Here is a 20135-nt window from a genome sequence, read left to right as displayed (position 1 = left end):
AAAGAAAGGCAAAAGACAGCCCCTGCTCTCATTGGCCTCTTTGTACTTATGAAGGAATCTCAAATTCAGAAAAGCCAAATTGATTAGTAAACCCCTTGAGGGCAAGGCCCATGATTTACATGTAATCCCTTCTTGCCTTTATTAAAGCTCAGTAGATGTTTATTAAGTGTCAGTTAAACGTAAAGTTCCTGAGGGAAGGAGCTGTTACATTTTGGAAATCCTCAACCTTGCTTAATAGGTGGGCGCCCAATAACTTTTCCTTGAAGGAATCCTTATGTGAATTTGTTCATCAAGGCTCGGCCGCGCCCCCCCCCCCCATCCCCCATCTGTCAGAATTTCGTAATCCTCATCGACCAAGTGGCCACCACACTCCAGGTGGCGGATGCGTTTATTGGTTGCCTGAGATTGTCGCGGAGTGAGGCTCTCTAGCCCCGGTCTCTATGGTTTGGGAAATCATCTGGGGTTTTTTTTTGGGGGGGGGGCGGTGGGGGTAGTGATGGCGGTGGTGTCTTGACCGGTCCGGTGCTGCGCGTGCGCGTGCGCGTAGCCAAGCGTGTGCCCGTGGGCAACTGCTGGCGGCCAGGGGGAGGGGGCGGGGAGTGTTGCGGCGGCGGCCGCCGCGGCCCGGGGCCTGAGCGCCGTTTGTCGGCCGAGCGGAGCGTTGTGCGCGGGGCTGTGCCGGTCGCCTTCAGTCCTCAGTGTCGCGCTCCAGCGCCAGCCGCCGGGCCGCCAGATGGTGGGGCCGGAGGATGCTGGCGCCTGTCCGGGAAGGAAGCCCAGACTGTTCCCTCCGCCGGGGCCTGAGCCCGGGGGCCGCGACGGGAGGATGATCGGGGCCACGGGCGGCCCCGGGGGCGGCCGCGGTAGCTGCTGCCTGGAGCCGCAGGAGGAGGGGGAGGAAGAGGAGGAAGAATCGGAGGAAGAGGACGAGGAATCCGAGGAGGAGGAGGGGGCAACGCCGCCGCCTCAGCGGCTGATTCAGCGTTACTTGGCGGTGGCCGGCGGGCAGTTGGAGCCGGGGCTGTGCCACTGCAGCCCGCTCGCCGGCAGCCAGGCCGGCCGGTCCCCGCCGCCGCCGGGCTCGGGCTCCCGGCTCTGCGGGGACGAGCCGGACGGGAAGCCCCCTCAGGGCGGCGGCCCGGGGCCCCCGCGCCCAAGGATGACCAACGGCGACTCGGGTTTTCTGCTGGGCCCGGGCTGTCAGGACCTCGAGGCCGGCGGGCTGCCCCTGCCCGCCCGGCCCTGCCCGTCGTCGGCCCCCGAGAGAGGTGGGGGCGGCGGCGGGAGCTTCCTTCGCTTCCCCCGGGAGCCGCGCTGCTGCCGCGCCTCCAGCCTCCGCCGCCTGCCCGGGGCTGACGACGGCGGCGAGAGCCCGCCCGACGGGGCGACGCCGCTGGAGGACCCGCTCCGGAGCTGCCGCCTGGGAGCGGCGGAGCCGGCGGAGCTCGGCGACGGCTCAGAAGACGCCCGCGGAGGCCGGCAGTCCCCGCCGCCGGCCCGGCCCGGGGACCCCCAGCGCGGCGGGGGGCTGGAGGAGAGGACGCCGGGGGGGCTCCCCGCCGAGCCGGGTTTTCGCTTCACCGACGTGAACTTGAACTCTCGGAACACGTACGAGGTGAGCCGCCGACAGAGCGCCCCGGACTACTTGGCCCAGGCGGGGCTCCTGCTGCCCCCGCCCGCTTCGGAGCTGGGCCCGGCGGGGGCTGCGGCCAAAGCCCGGAGGAGCGGCGGCGGCGGCGGCGGCTTTGCGGACTTCTTCACCAGGTAGCCCTGGGGCGGGGGCGGGGGGCTGGCCTCTCGGGGGCTCTCTGGGAAACTCTTTTGGCGACGAGACCAGACCTGGGGGCTAGGGGCTGGTGGTGAACTGCGGACGGGCTTAGCTTCGGGCTTCTCTCTCGGAGACTGGCTCCCTCTGGGTGCGCAGATTGGGGGAGGGGGGCTTTCACCAGAAATGGCCATCCTGCTGTTCCTACAAGTTTTTTTATTCTCTGTCCACAATTTTGGCTGGGGAAGGTAAAGCATCCCTTCCCGACCCCTCCCTCCCCAAGGTAAGAACAGCCTTTGGAGTCGGAGGCTTTGATTCAAATACTGCCTGGACACTACTTGTGTGACCTTGGGCAAGGAACTTAATCTCGAGAGGCCTCAGTTTCTTCATCTGCAAAACGAGGGAATTGGACTAGCTTCAAATTTGTACTCTTACACGACTAGATTTGTTTGGCATTTGTGAACTGGAGTCACTTTGCAGGGACAGTTTTATTTGGGTGGAGGAAGAATACATTCAGACATTTGGAATTGGGGACTCTCTTAGTTACAAATACATTTAGAGAATGACCTACCATCATATAATTTTTTCGCTGTGAAGTCACAAGTGTTCAATTTTGCATCCCCAATTAATCCCTCTACTTTTAAGCATTAAATTTTGTTTGAGGCCTCTTAGGGCCCTCCCACCGTTTGAAGCATCCTAAAATTGAGACCTTAATTTTTCAGCACTTTGGGGGGCAGTGGCTTTGTATTTAAATGGTATGTTGTCATATACAGAACTTAACTTATGTAGTTAAAAACTGATGATCTCAATATGCAACATTGTAGGTATACTGGAGCCCTTATTAGTTATTAGATACTTTTAAATTAGTTAAGTAGGAGTTTAATAAATATTGGTGCATTTTTTAAAAGGTGAAGCAAAATTCCTCTGCCAGATTTTAATACACATTTTTCCAGCCATAATTTCTGTTTTTGTAAGACAGCAAGACAGACAAATAGTAGTATCTTTAACTTGTTAAATTCCAAACTCCCGAAGTAATTGTCCTTGCTGTCCTGATCCCATTATCTAGGTGTGAAAATAACCCGTTAAAGTCCTGTACTTGTTCATCTTTTTCTAAAGGAAGTTTGACTTGACATCATGGTAGGGTGGAAAGAGAAATGGATTTAGAATAGAAGCCAGTCCTTATCCCTTACTACCTGTGGGACCATGAGCAAGTCACTGGACTTCTGGGCCTCAGTTTCCTCCTCTTGAGGAGGAGGGGGGTTGGACTAGATACCCTTTAAAAACCTGTTCATCTCTGAAGTCTATGACTATTGTTAATTTGATAAACCAATGTCTTTATGTCCACATTTTTTCAGGGAGCAAAACTTAGAATGTCTTATTCCCAGTTTTACTTTGTCACTTTTGCTGCCTGTGTGAGTTTTACAAAAGCAGTAGTCAAATAATAAACCCTGAAATGAGTAACAGTCTGCTGTAACGGAGCAAGTACCAAGAAGTGATATTTCTGTCCGTAGTTGCAAAAGTTCAATGAAAGTTTGAAGTCTGTAGTGGCACTGCTCTAAAGGCCATGAGTTGGGAGATTTATCATTATCGTTGTTTTTGTTGTTGTTAAGATCTTTTTTGGTCTTTATTTCCAATTCATTTCAGCAGACTATCAAATACCTCTTGTATGGCAGGCATTGTGCTTGCTTTTTCTTTTTTTCCACAAATCTGTGTTCCATGTGTAATGGGAGTCAGTGTGGTATAGGGGAGAGAGAGGGCAGATGTATGATTGTGGGAAAGTCATGTAACCTTTTTGAGTCTTAGTTTTCTCTTAAGTAAAATGATGACATGTACTTCTTTACAGTTTAATTGTGAGGAAGACACTGTAAACTTTAAAGCTCTTTGTAGATGTGTGTTGTGTGTGGTGGCATGTCTCTTCTGTAGGAGGCATCATGGTATAGTACAAAGAGGGCTGGATTAAAAATCTTGGCTCTGCCACTTCCTACCTTTGTGACCTTAGGAAAGTGCTTTAAGTGCCCTGGGCTTAGTTTCCTCTCTTTGAAATGAGGAAGTTGTACTTTGAAGATTCCTTTAAGCTCTAAACTTAAGATCATCTGTGACTAGTCTGTCTCATTCTTCATCTTTTGGTGTAGAATGGTACAATGTAGGCTAAAGAGCTTTTAGATATCATTTAGAGATGAGGAAGCAGGGCTTGGAGAGAAGGAATTTGCCTGGTGTAGTAAGTCACAAGACCTGGATTCAAATTCTGCTTCTGAGTTAATTAATACAACCTTGTGTTAATTTTGCAAATATTATGTGTAGTATATACATAGATGCCCTTTTTGCCTCCACCAAGCTTCTTGCAGGAGCTGTTTCACTGTCGTCATTCTATCCCCAGTGCTTAGCAGAGTTCCTGAATGTATATGTGTGTATACATCATATATGTGTGTGTGTGTATATATATATATATACTTCTTGATTGAATGATTACTATCTACATGATTTCTGTCTCCTCATTTCTAAAATGAAAGGGTTTTTGAGGCCCCATCTGGCTCTAGTTGTAGGATTCTCTGATTGACCGAAGGCCACACAGTTAATGGCAGAATTCTGACTAGAACCTAATTCGCCAGTCTCCAGGTCTCCTGTTCTTTTCATTGTGCTAAAGACTCCATAGGTCTTTTCCTCATTGTTATCCTTCTCCTTTAAAAAAATGAATTGGATGTTTTACAGAAAGAATACTATTTCTTTTTTTCTTTGAGTGGGTCATTGAGGGTTAAGTGACTTGCCCAGGGTCACACAGCTAGTGTCAAGTGTCTGAGGTTGGATTTGAACTCAGGACCTCCTGAATCCAGGGCTGGTACTTTATCCACTGCAACATCTAGCTGCCCCAAGAATACTATTTCTAATGACACAACTCCTTACCAAGGGGTAGAAATAACATTGGAAACATAAGGAAGAGTTCTTGGATATGTATTTCCTTTATCCTGGAGTAGAAGTGGATAGGGAAGGAAGAGACATCCCCACTTTCCTTCTAAGGTGAGGTGGAATGTGGCTTTTTAGACCTTCAAGTCTCTGAAGTTGAGTATTTTTGACTTTTGGTTTGAATGGGTGGGGTGGTAGAAGGAAGTTGAGCCTGAGCAGCATCTTCCACTTCATGGTGACTGGATTATGGGATGCCAGGAGGTAGGTTGGCTTATTTATGAGCTGTGTACCTGAGACAGCAGCAGCGGAACTTCTCAGCTGCCACTGATTGAGCAAGGAGTTTGACCCAAGACTTACCTTCCTCCCTCTCTAATTAGCTAAATTCCACCCAGGCCAACTTTGTTAAAAAGCTTTGTTTCCTTAAGATTTAAGTAATAGATCAATGTATATTTTTTTCTCAGAAAACTAAATTAACTTTGCCTTTTGCTATTGTGGTTCTGAATTTTAAATTCTTTTTTTTTTTTTTTTAGTGAGGCAATTGGGGTTAAGTGACTTGCCCAGGGTCACACAGCTAGTAAGTATTAAGTGTCTGAGGTCGGATTTGAACTCAGGTACTCCTGACTCCAGGGCCGGTGCTCTATCCACTGTGCCACCTAGCTGCCCCTTGAATTTTAAATTCTTAAAGAATTTTTTCTCTGGTCCATGACAGAATAAATTTATTAATATGAGAATGGGTTTATTTTTTGTCACAGTACTATCATGATCCCCCCTTTGACTAGATCAGTTGAGACTGCTACTACATTTTAGGATGATACTGTTACAATTGCTTTTGTTTTCAGACTCATAGGTTTCTCAGCCTCCTTTTAGTTAGCTTACAACAGATACAGAATACCTATATAATAATCGAACAAAAATGAGTGTAAGCCTCAGACTTTATTGAAGTTTGCTGTCATGAATAAATAATGAATAATCTTTTTTGAGTCTAAGGGACAGCTAGGTGGCGCAGTAGATAGAGCACCGGCACTGGAGCCAGGAGGACCTGAATTAAAATGTGACCTCAGACACTTGACACTAGCTGTGTGACCCTGGGCAAGTCACTTAACCCCAATTGCCTCATCAAAAAAAAAAATATTTTTTGAGTCTGAAAAGATACAAAATTGTAGGATTCTAGAGCTGGTAAGTATTTATTGTGTTCCTCCCTATTATAGTAACTGATGACATGGATGTTAAACAAAGCTTTCTTTAGTTGTTACATTGGGGACATGAAGAACCCTTTACTCCCCATAGTGACTTTTCTGACCCATACATGCAGATTCAGATGTCTCCCATTCTTCTTGACAAAAATGTTGATGAGCAAAGCAGGCTTTGTTGATTCTTGAATCTGCAGCAAAGCTTAACAATTTAAAAAAAAATAACTTTTGGGGGAGCTAGGTGGCGAAGTGGATAGTGTACCGGCCCTGGAGTCAGGAGTACCTGAGTTCAAATCCAGCCTCAGACATTTAACACTTACTAGCTGTGTGACCCTGGGCAAGTGACTTAACCCCAACTGCCTCACTTAAAAAAAAAAAAAGAGAGAGAGAAAAATAACTTTTGTTTTGACATTACCTTTACTTCCAAATAGAACCTCCTCCCCTCCTCAGCCCAGAGAGCTGTCCTTTGTTGCAAAGGATAGAAATAGAAAGAAAGGGGGTAAAGTACTTCTGGATTCTGACAGGAGGTACATTTTTTCATTGATTCTTTTGGCCTGTTATAATTAAATAGCTTTCAGTTTTGCTATTTATTGTTGTTTATATTTCCTTTGTCACAATCATTGTGCATATTGTTTTTCTCATTCTGTGTGCTTTGTATCAGTTCATGTAAGGCTTTCCATGCTTCTTAGTATTTTTCATATTCATTGGGTTTTTTATTACATGAAATTTGTTTAATTAACCATTCCTCAGTAAGTGGTGCCATCTATTTTGTTTGCAATTCATTGCCTCAAGATGTTTTTTAAAAGATGTTTTTTGATTTTTTTTCCTGCATTGTATTTTTTTTTCTTCTTTTTTAGTGAGGCAATTGGGGTTAAGTGACTTGCCCAGGGTCACACAGCTAGTAAGTGTTAAGTGTCTGAGGCTGGATTTGAACTCAGGTTCTCCTGACTCCAGGGCTGGTGCTCTATCCACTGCGCCACCTAGCTGCCCCCTGCATTGTATTTTTCAAATTTCTCGAGCCATAGTTTACCTGACCAAGTTGCCCTAGACCTCCTATCAGTCTTTTGTAACTTGTACTAACTTGTCTCATCTGACTCTTTTCTCTTCTTGCTATGTTAAAGAAAAACTTAAAACCACATTCCATTTCCTACCTCCTTTTCTCCACTGACAACCCAATAGCAATAAAAATATATTGATAAGTTATTCAAAGAGTTTGCAAAAACAAGCAAACCATTCATTTTTCAAAGTAGTTCTACCAAAAAACTTGACATGGTACAGCATTTAATAGGGAGATAACTGGAATATCTAGTTATAAAAATTAGATAAGTTAATGTGAGCCCGTCATGGGAATCCACTCTGTTAATGATGTTCCTTTGTCCTTTAGATGAATTTGTCTTCAAGCTTAGGAATAATATAAGGAAGTCAATAAAATATAAAAACCAGTTACTACATATTATACTGTGAGCTTAAGACAATGTGCTTAGGGGCTGGGGATACAAAGACAAAAAAGAAGAAACTACTAAACCAGTTTTGATTGTTAACTATTAGATTGGTTGATATTTACATAGTGCTTTCAGGTTTGCTGGGCCCTTTATGTTGTCTCTTGCCCTCCCAGCCAGAGATATCAAACATGCAGACTACATCACTTCCTAATGCCTGAACCAGATTAAAACGTAATTGGGAGGGGCAGCTAGGTAGGTAGGGGCAGTGGATAAAGTGCTGACCCCCAATTCAGGAGGACCTAAATTCAAATCTGACCTCAGACACTTAACATTTACTAACTGTGTGACCCTGGGCAAGTCACTCAACCCCAATTGCCTCACCAAAATAAACAAACAAACAAACAAACAAAATGTAATTGGGAAATATTTAAAAAGTAAATAAAGGGGCAGCTTGGTAGTGAAGTGGATAAAGCACTGGCTCTGGATTCAGGAGGACCTGAGTTCAAATCTGGCCTCAGACACTTGACACTTACTAGCTGTGTGACCTTGAGCAAGTCACAACCCCAATTGCCTCTCCAAAAAAAAAAGTAATAAAAATATAGTAAGACATAGATAATGTTAACATGTGGTTTTCTGAGTCAATATATAGCCCATCGGGACTCTTATTTTTGGTTTAGTGACTCCTGTTTCTATTTGAGTTTGACTTCACTGCTCTTGACAACCCTGTGAGTGAAACAGTTTCAGTTGAATGATGAGGTCAAAAGACAGATTGTAAAGAGTTAAGAAGACAGTGAGAGGAATGGAAGCATACACACCTATTGTAGACAGTTTTCTCAAGGAGTTTAGCCACTTAAAGGAAGGAGAGATAGAGGATGAAAGCTAGTGGCAATGGGCAGATAAATTGAGGATTCATTGACGATGGGGGAAACATGAGTGTAGTCAGCAGGGAAGCAGCCAGTAGACAGGGAGAGATTAAAGATTAGTGAGAGTGAGGATGAGGTGAGGGGCAACCTGCTGTTGAAGACAGAATAGAATATGATCATTTGTGAATGTAGAGGATTTTGTGTTGGCAAGGTGAAGGGGGCAGGTGGGGATGGGGAAGGGAACAAGCATCCATCCAATCTATCTATCTCTATCTGTCTATCCATCTAATTTTCCTGATCTATGTCAAGTTACCCTGTCCTTTTTAGGGCTGCTCATTTACCTTTGGTGTCCACCTGCCACCCATCTCCCACCTGTGGTTCCTAGTAGCTGTAGCATGTGCCTCAGCCAACCTAATTGTCTTAACTTTTGTTTTGCCACTAAACTTTGATGACTCTGGAAGAGAGAGTGAGGCCGATGGCTTTTCGAAACTCTGTCTCACTTAAATCCAATTCATATGCAAGTCAAGATATCACTTATCATCCATTACTTTATACAACCTCAGTATCATGATGTCATTGGTCTTCAAAAATGAAGGATGAACAATAGTTACCTTGTCAGAAAAGGAAATGAAATTAGTCATGACTTCTTGGTGAATTCTGCTTGGCTTTTCATGATCACTGCTTCCCTAAGTGCCTAAAAAACATTAATTTACTCATGTAGAAATTTTCCAGGAGTAAGTCAAGCTCAAAGTCTATAGTTTGTAGACCCTTCCTTGCTTCCTTTTTGGAAAATTGGGACATTTGCTCATCTTTAGTCCCAAAGCATTGCTTATATTCTCCAAAATATCACCATCAGCAGCTCAACAATCCAGCACTGTTTCGGTACTTGGGACATAGTTTTCTTCCCCGTGATTTGAACTTATTTAGGATAGTTAGATGTCGATGTTATCTGGTCATCCCTTCATTTACCTTGGGTTTCTACTCTCTTCTAATAATTGTTCTATCCTTTCTAGTCCAAAGACTTTTATACCTGGGAGAGAAACCAGAAGTAAAACAAAAGCCGAATCTTATCACCATCCTCCATCTACCCCAAGCAACAGTCTTTTCCCTTTTTGATCCTCCTCTTGACTCAGTTGCAGCCTTAAACAATATTTTGTTGGAACAAACACTTAAGCACCTATTTATGTGGCCTCTGTGCAAAGCAATTTATAGATATTTCAGTGGAGATTCATAGCAGACTGTGAGATAGGTGCTATTATGATCCCCATTTTACAGTTGAGGAGACTGAGACAGGTTCAGTGACTTTCCCAGGGTCACATACCTAGTATGTGCCTGAGGCTGAATTTGAACTCAGATCTTGCTGATTGGAGGCCCAGACACTTTCTACTGTGCCACCTTCCTCTTCATGTGAGATGGACTGAAGGAAAAGCTGATAGGGGAAGATATCTGAGTGTTGAGTTGAGGAGAAGGGAAGAAAGAAAGTTCTAAGCCTCAATTTTTAGAGTGAAATATGAGGCAAGGTTTTACGTGGGACAGGTATGGGGGGAGGGGAAAATCATGGGAGGTTTGAAGAGGTATACAAAGATTTGGAGAAGTCTTGATGAATAGGATAGTGAATCAGTTAGGGAGATGTAAGCTTTCTAATGGTTTAAGAAGCCTTCAGTGATTCAAAGACCTTCCCTTACTGTTCCCTGGTTTACTTTCATGAGAAAGACAAAGGATTTAATGTTGGGGGATTTAACCTGGGGTCTGTGAACTTGTTTATAATATTTGATAACTGCATTTCAATATAATTGATTTCCTTTGTATTCTTGTGCATTTTATTTTGTGTATTTAAAAACATTCTAAGAAGGGAGTTTAGTGTTTGCTGTACTGCCAGTGGCTTCACACAAGGTCTAAAAGCTCCTGCTCTATTGGGATCTTGGAGATAAGTGAACAAGAACATGTCGATTTTGATTAATTCCAGCTTCTGTGGTGGTAAAAGAATTGACGCACTCCGGTGAAGCTGGTCTTGTTTAAGGTGCTCAAGACGGCAAGCTGTCCTTTCCACTCTGATGCCTTCTGATGCAGTTCAGCAGCCTTACTGTATGCAAAGCATAGTGATTCTTTCTTTTTGATAAAATTGTCTAAATGGTTGTGCGGTGGTGCAGGGTCTTTAGCGTCATAGAGTTTGAGAGGCGAAAAGGACTTTCAAGATCACCTAGGCCAACCCCTTCATTTTATAGATAAGGAAGTGGAAGTCGTGTGACATGCAGACTTAGCACACTGTCAACAAGGAAATCGTTTGGTTTGCTCAATTTTTATTTTATTTAAGGTATAACACTAGGAAATCAATGTACAATTTCAAACCTAAAGGCAGATTTGCAGTTTTATCATGTGTGATTTTTATATTTGAATCTACTTTGGCCTGACTTAGCCAACATTAAATATCTAAGTTCTAATTGTTGTGTAGTAGAAAGATCACTGAAAGAGGGGCTGGCTATCATAACTGTCAGGATGCCAGGGTTAGTCTGGAGCCTGCCTCTCATGAGCTGTGTGATTTTGACACTTTGGCCAGCCCCCCCCCCCAATAAATAATTAATTATTTAGTAATGAACATTTTAATTTATAGTTTTGGGTTCCAATTTTGTCCCTCTTTCCCTCCCTTCCCCCTTCCCTGAGGTGGCAAACAATCATATATGGGTTATACATGTATGATTATGTAAAACATTACCATTGGTCAGTTTCTTAACCATTTTGCCTTAGGGACCTCATTTGTAAAATGAGAATAACAATACTTGCACTAGCCTATCTAATGCAGTTTTGAGGCATGCACTTCTTTTAAGTGCTGTGTAAACATTAACTACTAGTATTATCATTAATCAGAAACTGGGACACATTCAGAGATTATAGGCTTTGCTTCTATGGAGTTCACTGTCTAGTAGAGAGAGATGTCTTAGCCACTTAAATAATGCAGAACAAAGTATGATTTCTGGCCTAGGTAGTCCTTTCAGTGATTTAAATAATAACCCTTCTGCTCCATAGTAGAGAGTTTAATGAAGCTAAAACATATGGTGGCCAATCTTTTGTTGATGAGTTTCTTGGCACTTTAACCAGGCTGGTCCACAGACTGGTTGTTTGTGCTTGAGTCTTTTCCAAGTTGGTTTGACCTGTCAGAGCTTGCATTCTGATGCAGCAGACTATGATGAAGCTTGAGAATAGGTCTTTAATGTGCGTGTGTGTATATGTTTATAAACTTTTGATCTAAATGTTGGCAAGATCAAGAAAGGCTTCTCGGAAGAGATGACATTGAAATGGACTTAAAAAAATAGGAAGGCTTTGGCAAGTGAGTGGGAAGCATGGGCACCAGTATTGGCAATGTAGTGTCTCCCGTCTGTGTGTGTGTGTGTGTGTGTGTGTGTGTGTGTGTGTGTGTGTGTGTGTGTGTGTGTGTAATCTTCTTATACTGGAGTGGAGTCTTTGGAATGGAAAAGTTGAATAGAAGGCTAGAAAGGAAGGGTGGTGCCAGATTGTGAAGGGTACTGATTGCTGGGCTAAGGAGGCTTGAGCTTTATTAAGTAGATGAAGAGGAGCTGTTAGGTTTTGAGTAGATGAATGACCTGACCAGATCTATGCATAAGAAAGATTAATCCGCATCCTTGTGAAGGATGGTTGAGGATGGGGTTCTGGAATTTAGGGGGCTCATCTCAGTCTGGTGAAGGATAATTGCAAGATTGTCCCCACCAGGAGTTACATGTGAAGCACATACCCTACTGATTACAGGTTGGTAATTTTCCTTCCTGAATCTATCATTTTTAAAAAGAACTTTTGGAGAAGCTTTAGTGTCTAAAGACTTGATTTCCTGCCATTTCAGCCATGTATGGGCTTCCTGTTGGTGGCAGAGCCCTTACCTCTCAGTTTATTGTTTCTCAATGTTAATCTGCCCCCCTGCTGTAGACTCCTTTATTTAGTGCCCCGAAGGAATCACACTGTTCATGGAACTAGAGTTCTTCACTGTGGCTGGAGTTCTGCATTTCTACTGTACCCTTTCCTTTTTACCCTTACTTCAGGGGCCAGTGCAAAATGGGCAGCAATGGGTTCAAAGAAACCAGTAACTCTTTCTTCCTCAGGCCTCCTAATCAAGTAGAGGTCACCCTAGCAACTGTGCACCCAGTCACTCTATTCCTTTGCTCAGAGTTGTGTCAGGCAATTTGCATAAAATGCTAAAGTTTACACTTTAACCGAGATCTTTAACTCCCAGCAATTTTAAAACTTGTTATGCTGACACAAATTTTCTTTAAAGGTGCCATGTACTTTTCCTTCTGAATATTTTACACATTTGGAGAGTAACATCTTAAGAAATTTAATTATCTACTTTCCTCACAATTGCCTTAGCTAGCTTAATACTCATCATAGCTCATGTAAGATTTCGGCAAAGTGGGAAGTTGAGGAATTAGAAGCCTTTTACAGATGAGTTGAGGTTCAGAGAGATTCCCTTTGGCTTGCTTAAGGTCATACAGCCAGAGATAGCTGGGACTGGACTCACTCCAAGTCTAGAGTTCTTTGTGCTACACCATGAGGTCCTTCTGGAGTCATAGAGTTAAAGCCAAAAGGGCTCTTAGAGTTCACCTAGTCCAGTTTGTTGATTTTAGAGATGGAGGAGCCTAAGACTCACGGAGGCAGTGACATGCCCATGGTCACTCAGGGAGTAACGAGCAGAGCTGGGATTTGAATACAGACCATCTGATTCCCAGTACAGTGCTCTTTTCACTGTGTCATGCCAACTATTATATACTATCTCTTACTTAAAGCTTCTTGAGAAATTTGGTTGCTATGGGTATGATTTTCTTCACTACAGTTATCCCTTTTGCATCCTAACTTTCCCCATCAAGTTTTCAATATATCAAGGGTTGGTGTAAGAAATTAAATGGGAAGTTTGGGGGAGTTTTGTGGAAGCTGCAGACATGTGAAGGCCAGCAAATGACAGAGAAAAAGTTCTTTTTCATACAGTGTTTTGTTTTGTTTTTGCAGGGCAGTGAGGGTTAAGTGACATGCCCAGGGTCGCACAGCTAGTGTCAAGTGTCTGGGGCTGGATTTGAACTCGGGTCCTCCTGAATTCAGGGCCAGTGCTTTATCCACTGCACTGCCTAGCTGCCCTCTTCATACTTAACATTGATGTACGGTTTATCTCATGACCAAATACTTAGCCCAAATTTTATAGTAAAGTACTGTAAACACCCCCTGAAAGAAACAAAAATTAGACTTATTCTCTGGTACGAAGGGGGGGCCCAAATTTTTATGTGGATTTTCCAGATCCTGGGGGTACTGTGCCTCCAAATGTCTTGATGTGGAAGGGATAACTGTACTCTCAAATGGATTTTGACCCATGAGATTTGATCCAGCTGGGTGTTTCCTCCAGTGATGGAGGGGGCAGTGCATCAGTACCTGCTCATGATGGACCATTCTTGTCCATGCCCTCTCTTGCCCTTTTCCCTCTTGTATGCTTCCTAGATGATGTCATTTCCTCCTATTCTTTGTTGTTGCTGTGTTCTGCCAAACTAGTTCATGCTGTTCCTCACATGAAGATACTATATCTCTATCTCAGTGCCTTTGCACCAGCTGCCTACTCTGTCTGCAGTGCACTCACTCCTTCATCACCTCTGCCTAGCTTCCTTCTATGGAAGGCCTTTCCTAATGTTAGTATCATCCCCCTCCCTTTTCTGTTTATATTATATAGATTTTGTTATACTTATAGATGTATATGTTGTCTGCGCTGACAAAATGTAAACTCCTTAAGGGCAGGTCTTTTAAATTTATTTTGTCTTTGTATTTTTAGTGCCTGGCCTAGTAACTGGCACATAGGTTTTGTGACTAGGCCTTCAGTGGTATAGGGAATTCCTCCATGAGGAAGCCTTGTCTGCCAAGGACTGAGAGATGTGAAAGTCAAAAAGACAGGATGTGGCAGGAGAGGCATTTGAACCCAGGTCTTACTGACTTGGAGGGAGACCAGCTTTCTAGCCACTGTCATGCTGCTTCTGGGCCAGATGAAGGAATGAAAGGAAAAGTATTAAGTGGTTACTTTGTACAAAACATTGTATTAAGTGCCTGGGGATACAAATAGAAAACACAGTCTGTCCCTGATCTCTGGGTGCTCACATTATAATTGGGGGAGAAAACAAATATAAGAGAGGGCAGCTAGGTGTGCAGTGGATAAAGCACCCACCTTAGATTCAGGAGGACCCGAGTTCAAATGCAGCCTCAGACACTTGACACTTAGTACCTGTGTGACCTTGGGCAAGTCACTGAACCCTCATTGCCCCACAAAAAACAAACAAAACAAAAAAGCAAAAATAAAATGAAAAAGTATTAAAAAAAAACCCAAACAAGTAAGAGGTAAGTCAGATGGTGGCAAAGCAAGTGGCATCTTCCTTAATGTCATTTCATTAATAAGACCATAGTACTTTCTGAAGTTGAGCCATTTGACAGGACTTTGGTGGGCAGAATTTTCTATTCTAGGTCTTCAGTAGGTATGGCTGTCAGACAGTGGCAGGGTTCAGGTTGAAAGTAGGGCCTGTGGTCCAGGGGTGCTGCTATTCTCTGGGTTCTCGGGCTTCCCTGGGCATTGGCAGTTTGTCAGTGAGGATGGTGTGCACAGGGGCTGACCTGAAAGCAGAGCTGTGGGGAGGGGCAGGGACCTCTGAGGGGAGGTGATGGTTGAAGTGGTTTCACCTGTCTGTCACATAGTGCCTTCTATCTCTTCCAAAGGGTGACGTGCTGCTTCAGCTGAACTGGCAGTGTTGGGTGGCTTGGATCTAGACTCTTCTCCACAAGGGTTGCTCCCCTCTATAAAGGTTGTCAGGGCCAGAAGCAGGGCTGGGATCCCAACTCCGCGCCTTCCTCAGCAACCACATTACCTTCTGTTGCCTAGCACAAATGAGTGCTCTCTGACTCAGAGACTCCTCTCCCGGGGCTCTTCTCCACCTTTTCCTCAGGTCGAACTGGCTCTGCAGGGGACCATCAGCACACTTCAGGCAGCGCTAGCCCTAGCTGGGTCCTCCTCCTTCTCTGCCTAGATGAAACACAAAATTGTGTCTTGATATTATTAAGCACTTAGATCCCCAGTATGCTCTCCTTTTAGTATTCTTTACTCCAGGCTAAATGCTTTGAATTATTTCAACAGTTTTTATGGTTTATAGATGCCACACTATCTTTCCCTCTTAAAAATGTCCTTCTTTTAAAATGAGATACGCAGACTAGAAAAACGGTGTTACAGATGTTGTCTAATCAGCCTACAATAAAAACAGACCCATCACTTCATGGGATCTAAACACTAATGATAGTAACAACATACATTTTACATGATTCTCAGCCTGTCCGAACTAGAGCTCATCATCTGTTAAACCCCCCCTTCCTCCAAAGCTGAGGGAATCACTAGGCCCTCCTCGCCCCCCTGGCTTGTAACCCGGGAGGAAGCCTTGGTTATTCTGTCTTTAATCCCTTTGCCATGATATTAAAAAAAAATGGCTAAATCCTGTTGATTTTTACCTTCATAACATCGTTTGCATCTTTGTTTACATGGGTTACCATCATCATTTGGGTCCTCACACTCTCACCCAGATTATTGTAATGACCTCCCTGCACCCATTTTTATCCCTCTGCAAACAGTCTTCCATACGTCTGCTAAAATAATCTGTCTTCTTGAGACCAGGCCTGACCTGGTTCCCTCTTCAAAACAAAACAAAACAAACACTAAGGTTACCTGTTGCCCTTGGGGTAAAAAACCAAGGTTTTTAACCTGTCAAGTGAAACCCTTCACAGACTGGCTAGTACTCTCTTTTAAAAACATCAGCACTTTATTCCCCTCCCCTTAATCTACACTACAATCAAACTGGTCTGCCTGCTGTTCCCTACACACAGACACATACTTGGTGTTCACGCCTGAAGAAAGACCTCTCTCCTTATTTCTCCTTTATAGGATTCCCCCCACCCCCCAAGCCTCCATTCTGGTGCCATCTCCTCCAGGGAGTTTTTCTTGATATCCCCCATCTCTCCTGGTACATATTTTCTTAGAATGGTTTGTCTGGATCTCTCTTTTGATCCATCACACACAGCCTGGTAGTACACTTATCTGAGTATGTTATATGCCTTCTCCAGCTCCCCCAGTAGAATGTGGCCTTCTTAAGGGAGTTGTCATTTTTTAATCTTTGTGTTCCCAGTGCCAGACACAATGCCTTGCATGTAGAAAGTGCTTCATGTTTGTGAAAAAAGCCCTTTGCTAACTTTAGCCCCTGAATTCATATACAGTTATTCTGTTTTTTGTGGGGCAATGGGGGTTAAGTGACTTGCCCAGGGTCACACAGCTAGTAAGTGTCAAGTGTCTGAGGCCGGATTTGAACTCGGGTACTCCTGAATCCAGGGCCTGTGCTTTATCCACTGTACCACCTAGCTGCCCCATATACAGTTATTCTGATATGAGGAAACTGAAGTGCATAGAAGACACTATTTCTGCTAATGCTGCTTAAATTTAATTAACTTTTTGTTAGCAGTATTGCTCTTTTCTTTCATTAAACTTTTGGCAAATTGAAGCTTCTGGGTTTCTTTTTTTCACGTTTTCTGTCAAGCAACATGTGTCTTTCATCTTATATGTGAATAAATCTACTTTTGAATATAAATTTAGGTTTTGAAATTATCCTAGGGGAGTAGCTAGGTAGTGCAGTGGATAAAGCACTGGCCCTGGATTCAGGAGAACCTGAGTTCAAATCCGACCTCAGATACTTGACACTTACTAGCTGTGTGACCCTGGGCAAGTCACTTAACCTTCATTGCCCCATGAAAACAAAAAAAAAAAACCAAAAAGATCTTAAGTGATCCACTTCCAAAGAAAGAACTGATATTGGTGGAACACAGACTGAAGTCAGCTATTTTTCACTTTCTTTCATTTTGTTTCTTTTATTCAAGTTTTCTTATACAAAATGACAAATATGGTAATGTTTTACATAATTGTACATATATAAGCCATATCTGATGGCTTACCGCCTCAGGGAGCGGGGAGGGGAGGGAGGCAAGGAGGGATAAAAAATGGAACTCAAAATTATAAATCAAAATGTTTGAATTTTATCTTCTTGGTTTGGATCTAGCATTCTAACTCACGGAGCTAAGGCGTTTGGATTTTGTCTTCTCTTATGCTTCCTGTCCTTTTGAAAAGTCTTTAAGTCATTTGGGTGTCTAGTACACAGGAGGACTGGAGTTGGAGTCACTAGGATCTGACTTTGAACTCAGCCTCATGCACTTGTTAGCTAGGTGACCCTGGGCAAGTCACTTAACCTCTCTGTTACTCAGTTTCCTTGTATGTAAAATGGGGATAATAATAACACTTAAATCTGCCAGGATTGTTATGAGGGTCAAGTGAAAAAACAACAACAACATGGAAAGGGCTTTGCAAACCTTAAAGAAATTTAGAGTTATGAGAGGTTCATGGTGGGGAGAGTAGTTGCCATTTAAAGGGAATCAGGGCAGGGCAGGTAGGTGGCACAGTGGATAAAGCAATGGCCCTGGATTCAGGAGGACCTGAGTTCAAATCCGGCCTCAGACACTTTCACTTACTTGCTTTGTGACCCTGGGCAAGTCACTTAACCCTCATTTCCCCGCCATGAATGAATGAATGAATGAATGAATGAATGGAATCTGGGAAGGTTGTAGGGACATTTGAGTTGGCCTTTGAAGAATGTGTAGGAATTTAACAGGTGCAGAAGTTAAGGAGGAAGAAGACTGTTGCAGGCATAAGACCTAAGTAAAGGCATAGGGGTGAGAAGAGTTCCAAGTTGACTGAAGTTTAGATTCTGTGAAAGGGATTAGTAACATCTCACCCAAATGACTCTCTCCAGATTTACCTATGATCTCTTAGTTGCCAAATCTGTGGTCTTTTCTCTAGGCTCCTTGGCCTTCCCGAAGCCTTTGACACTGTTGACATTCTCTTCTCTCTAGGTTTTCAGGACACTCCTCTCTCCCGATTCTCATCCTATCTAGCTGACTCTTCTCTGTCCCCTTTGCTGGATCTTTCAAATCTCTCCCTTTATCCATAGGTGTCCTTCAGGGTTTACTCCTGGGGCTTCTTCTCTTCTCCCTCTATATTACTTCAGTTGGTGATTTCATCAGCTTCCATGGATTTAGTTACCATCTCTGTGCTGATGAATCTCAGTTTACCTATTCTGCCCCAGCCTCTCATCTCCAACTGCCTTTCAGACATCTTAAATTAGATGTCCAGTAGATATCTTAAACTCAATATGTCTGAAACTGAATTTATTATCTTTCTTCCCTATACCTTCCCTTCCTCCTGTAGAGGACAACACCATTCCTTTTGGCTCCCAACCTCAGTCAAACTGGACATTTCATTCTCTTTCATTCCTTCATTCCCCCCCTTCCCCCCCACCCCCCAAACCAATCTTGCTCCAAGGCCTATCAATTTCAGCTTTGCAAAATCTCCCCAATACTACCACTTCTTTCCTCTGACTCTGCCACCACTCTAGTGCAGGCCCTCATCACCTCAAGTCTGGACTATGTAGTAACAGCCTGCCAGTGAGTCTGCCTGCTGCAAGTTTATCCCTGCTCTAATCCATCCCCCATTCAGCCTTTAAAATGATTTTCCTAAAGCACAGGTCCGATCATGTCCATTCGACTGCCCACCCCGCTCCAAACTCCAGTGGCTTCCTGTTGCCCCCAGGAGAGAATAAACAATGCTCTGTTGGCATTCAAAGTCATTTATAACCAAGCCTTCTTCTAACTTTCTAGTATTCTTTCTTTCTTTCTTTCTTTCTTTCTTTCTTTCTTTCTTTCTTTCTTTCTTTCTTTCTTTTTTTTTTTTTTTGGTGAGGCAGTTGGGGTTAAGTGACTTGTCCAGGGTCACACAGCTAGTAAGTGTCAAGCATCTGAGGCCAGATTTGAACTCAGGTCCTTCTGAATCCAGGGCTGGTGCTCTATCTACTGTGCTACCTAGTTGCCCCCTTTCTAGTATTCTTACACCTTACTTCCCAACACATACTCTTTGATCCAGTGAAGGCCTCCTAGCTGTTCCTCAAACAAGACACTACAGCTCTCATCTCTGGGCATTTTTCTTGGCTGTTCTCCATTTCTGGAATGCTCTCTCTTGGCTCCACCTACTGATCTATCTAGCTTCCATTAAGGCCAACTAAAATCCCTTCTTTTACTGGAAGCCTTCCCCAACCCCTCTTAATTCTAGTGCCTTCTTTTCTGTGAATTTTTTCTTATTTATCTTGTATGTAGCTTGCTTTGTATATATTTGCTTGCATATTGTTTCCCCTTCCCCATTAGATTGTAAACTCCTTGAGGATGGGACTGGTTTTTGCCTCTTTTTGTATCCCCAGCACTTAGCAAAGCTAGTACCTGAAACTTAACAGGTGCTTAATAAATGTTTATTGATAAATTGAGTATGAGCTAATGCTAGAAAGGAACATGGAAAGTATTGACTGTTAGGCTAAGGAATTTAGACTTCATAGAGAGGATTTGTGCATATAAATGACATGACTAGAAAGAAGCATAAAAAATAAATTTGCCAATTTTGCGAAGGGTGGCATGGAGGTGGAAAGACTTGTTTAGAGGCTTTTGTAATTGTCCAAGCAAGTCAGGATGAAATAAAAAGGGACAGGCATTTGTAACTGATTAGGTATAAGTGATGGGGAGAGACAATTCAAATATAATCCCTAAGTTTCAAACATGAGCAACTAAATAAATGGAAGTTACACCATTAGGAAATCAAGTGAAGTTAAGGAGGAACAGGTTTTGGGGAAAAGATAGTCTCAGTTTTGGACATATTGACTTGGGGGTGCCAATGTGACATGCTGGTAGAGATGTCCTCATGGCAATTAGAGGGTTGACATGTGGGTTTGGAGCTCAGGGGATTGATCAGGGATAGAGATAAATATTTTGGAGTTGTTGTAGGAGCAACATCTACCCTTATGCAGGCTGTTTAATTTTTCCT

At 43.5% G+C, this 20135-nt stretch overlaps 1 protein-coding gene across 2 annotated transcripts in view; it reads left to right on the top strand.

Moving 5' to 3' along the window:
- Window positions 1–600: 600 nt before the first annotated feature.
- TBC1D12 (TBC1 domain family member 12) overlaps window positions 601–20135 on the top strand; it is a 124506-nt gene continuing 104971 nt past the window's right edge. For both annotated transcript variants that reach the window (XM_043982871.1, XM_043982870.1), the window contains exon 1: window positions 601–1764. In XM_043982871.1, coding sequence (XP_043838806.1) covers window positions 734–1764 — 1031 coding nt within the window. In that variant the 5' untranslated portion in view covers window positions 601–733. The remainder of the gene's footprint in view (window positions 1765–20135) is intronic.

This window comes from Dromiciops gliroides, chromosome 2 (genome assembly GCF_019393635.1).
Source record: "Dromiciops gliroides isolate mDroGli1 chromosome 2, mDroGli1.pri, whole genome shotgun sequence".
NCBI lineage: Eukaryota > Metazoa > Chordata > Mammalia > Microbiotheria > Microbiotheriidae > Dromiciops > Dromiciops gliroides.
This window is presented reverse-complemented; position numbering and strand designations above follow the sequence as displayed.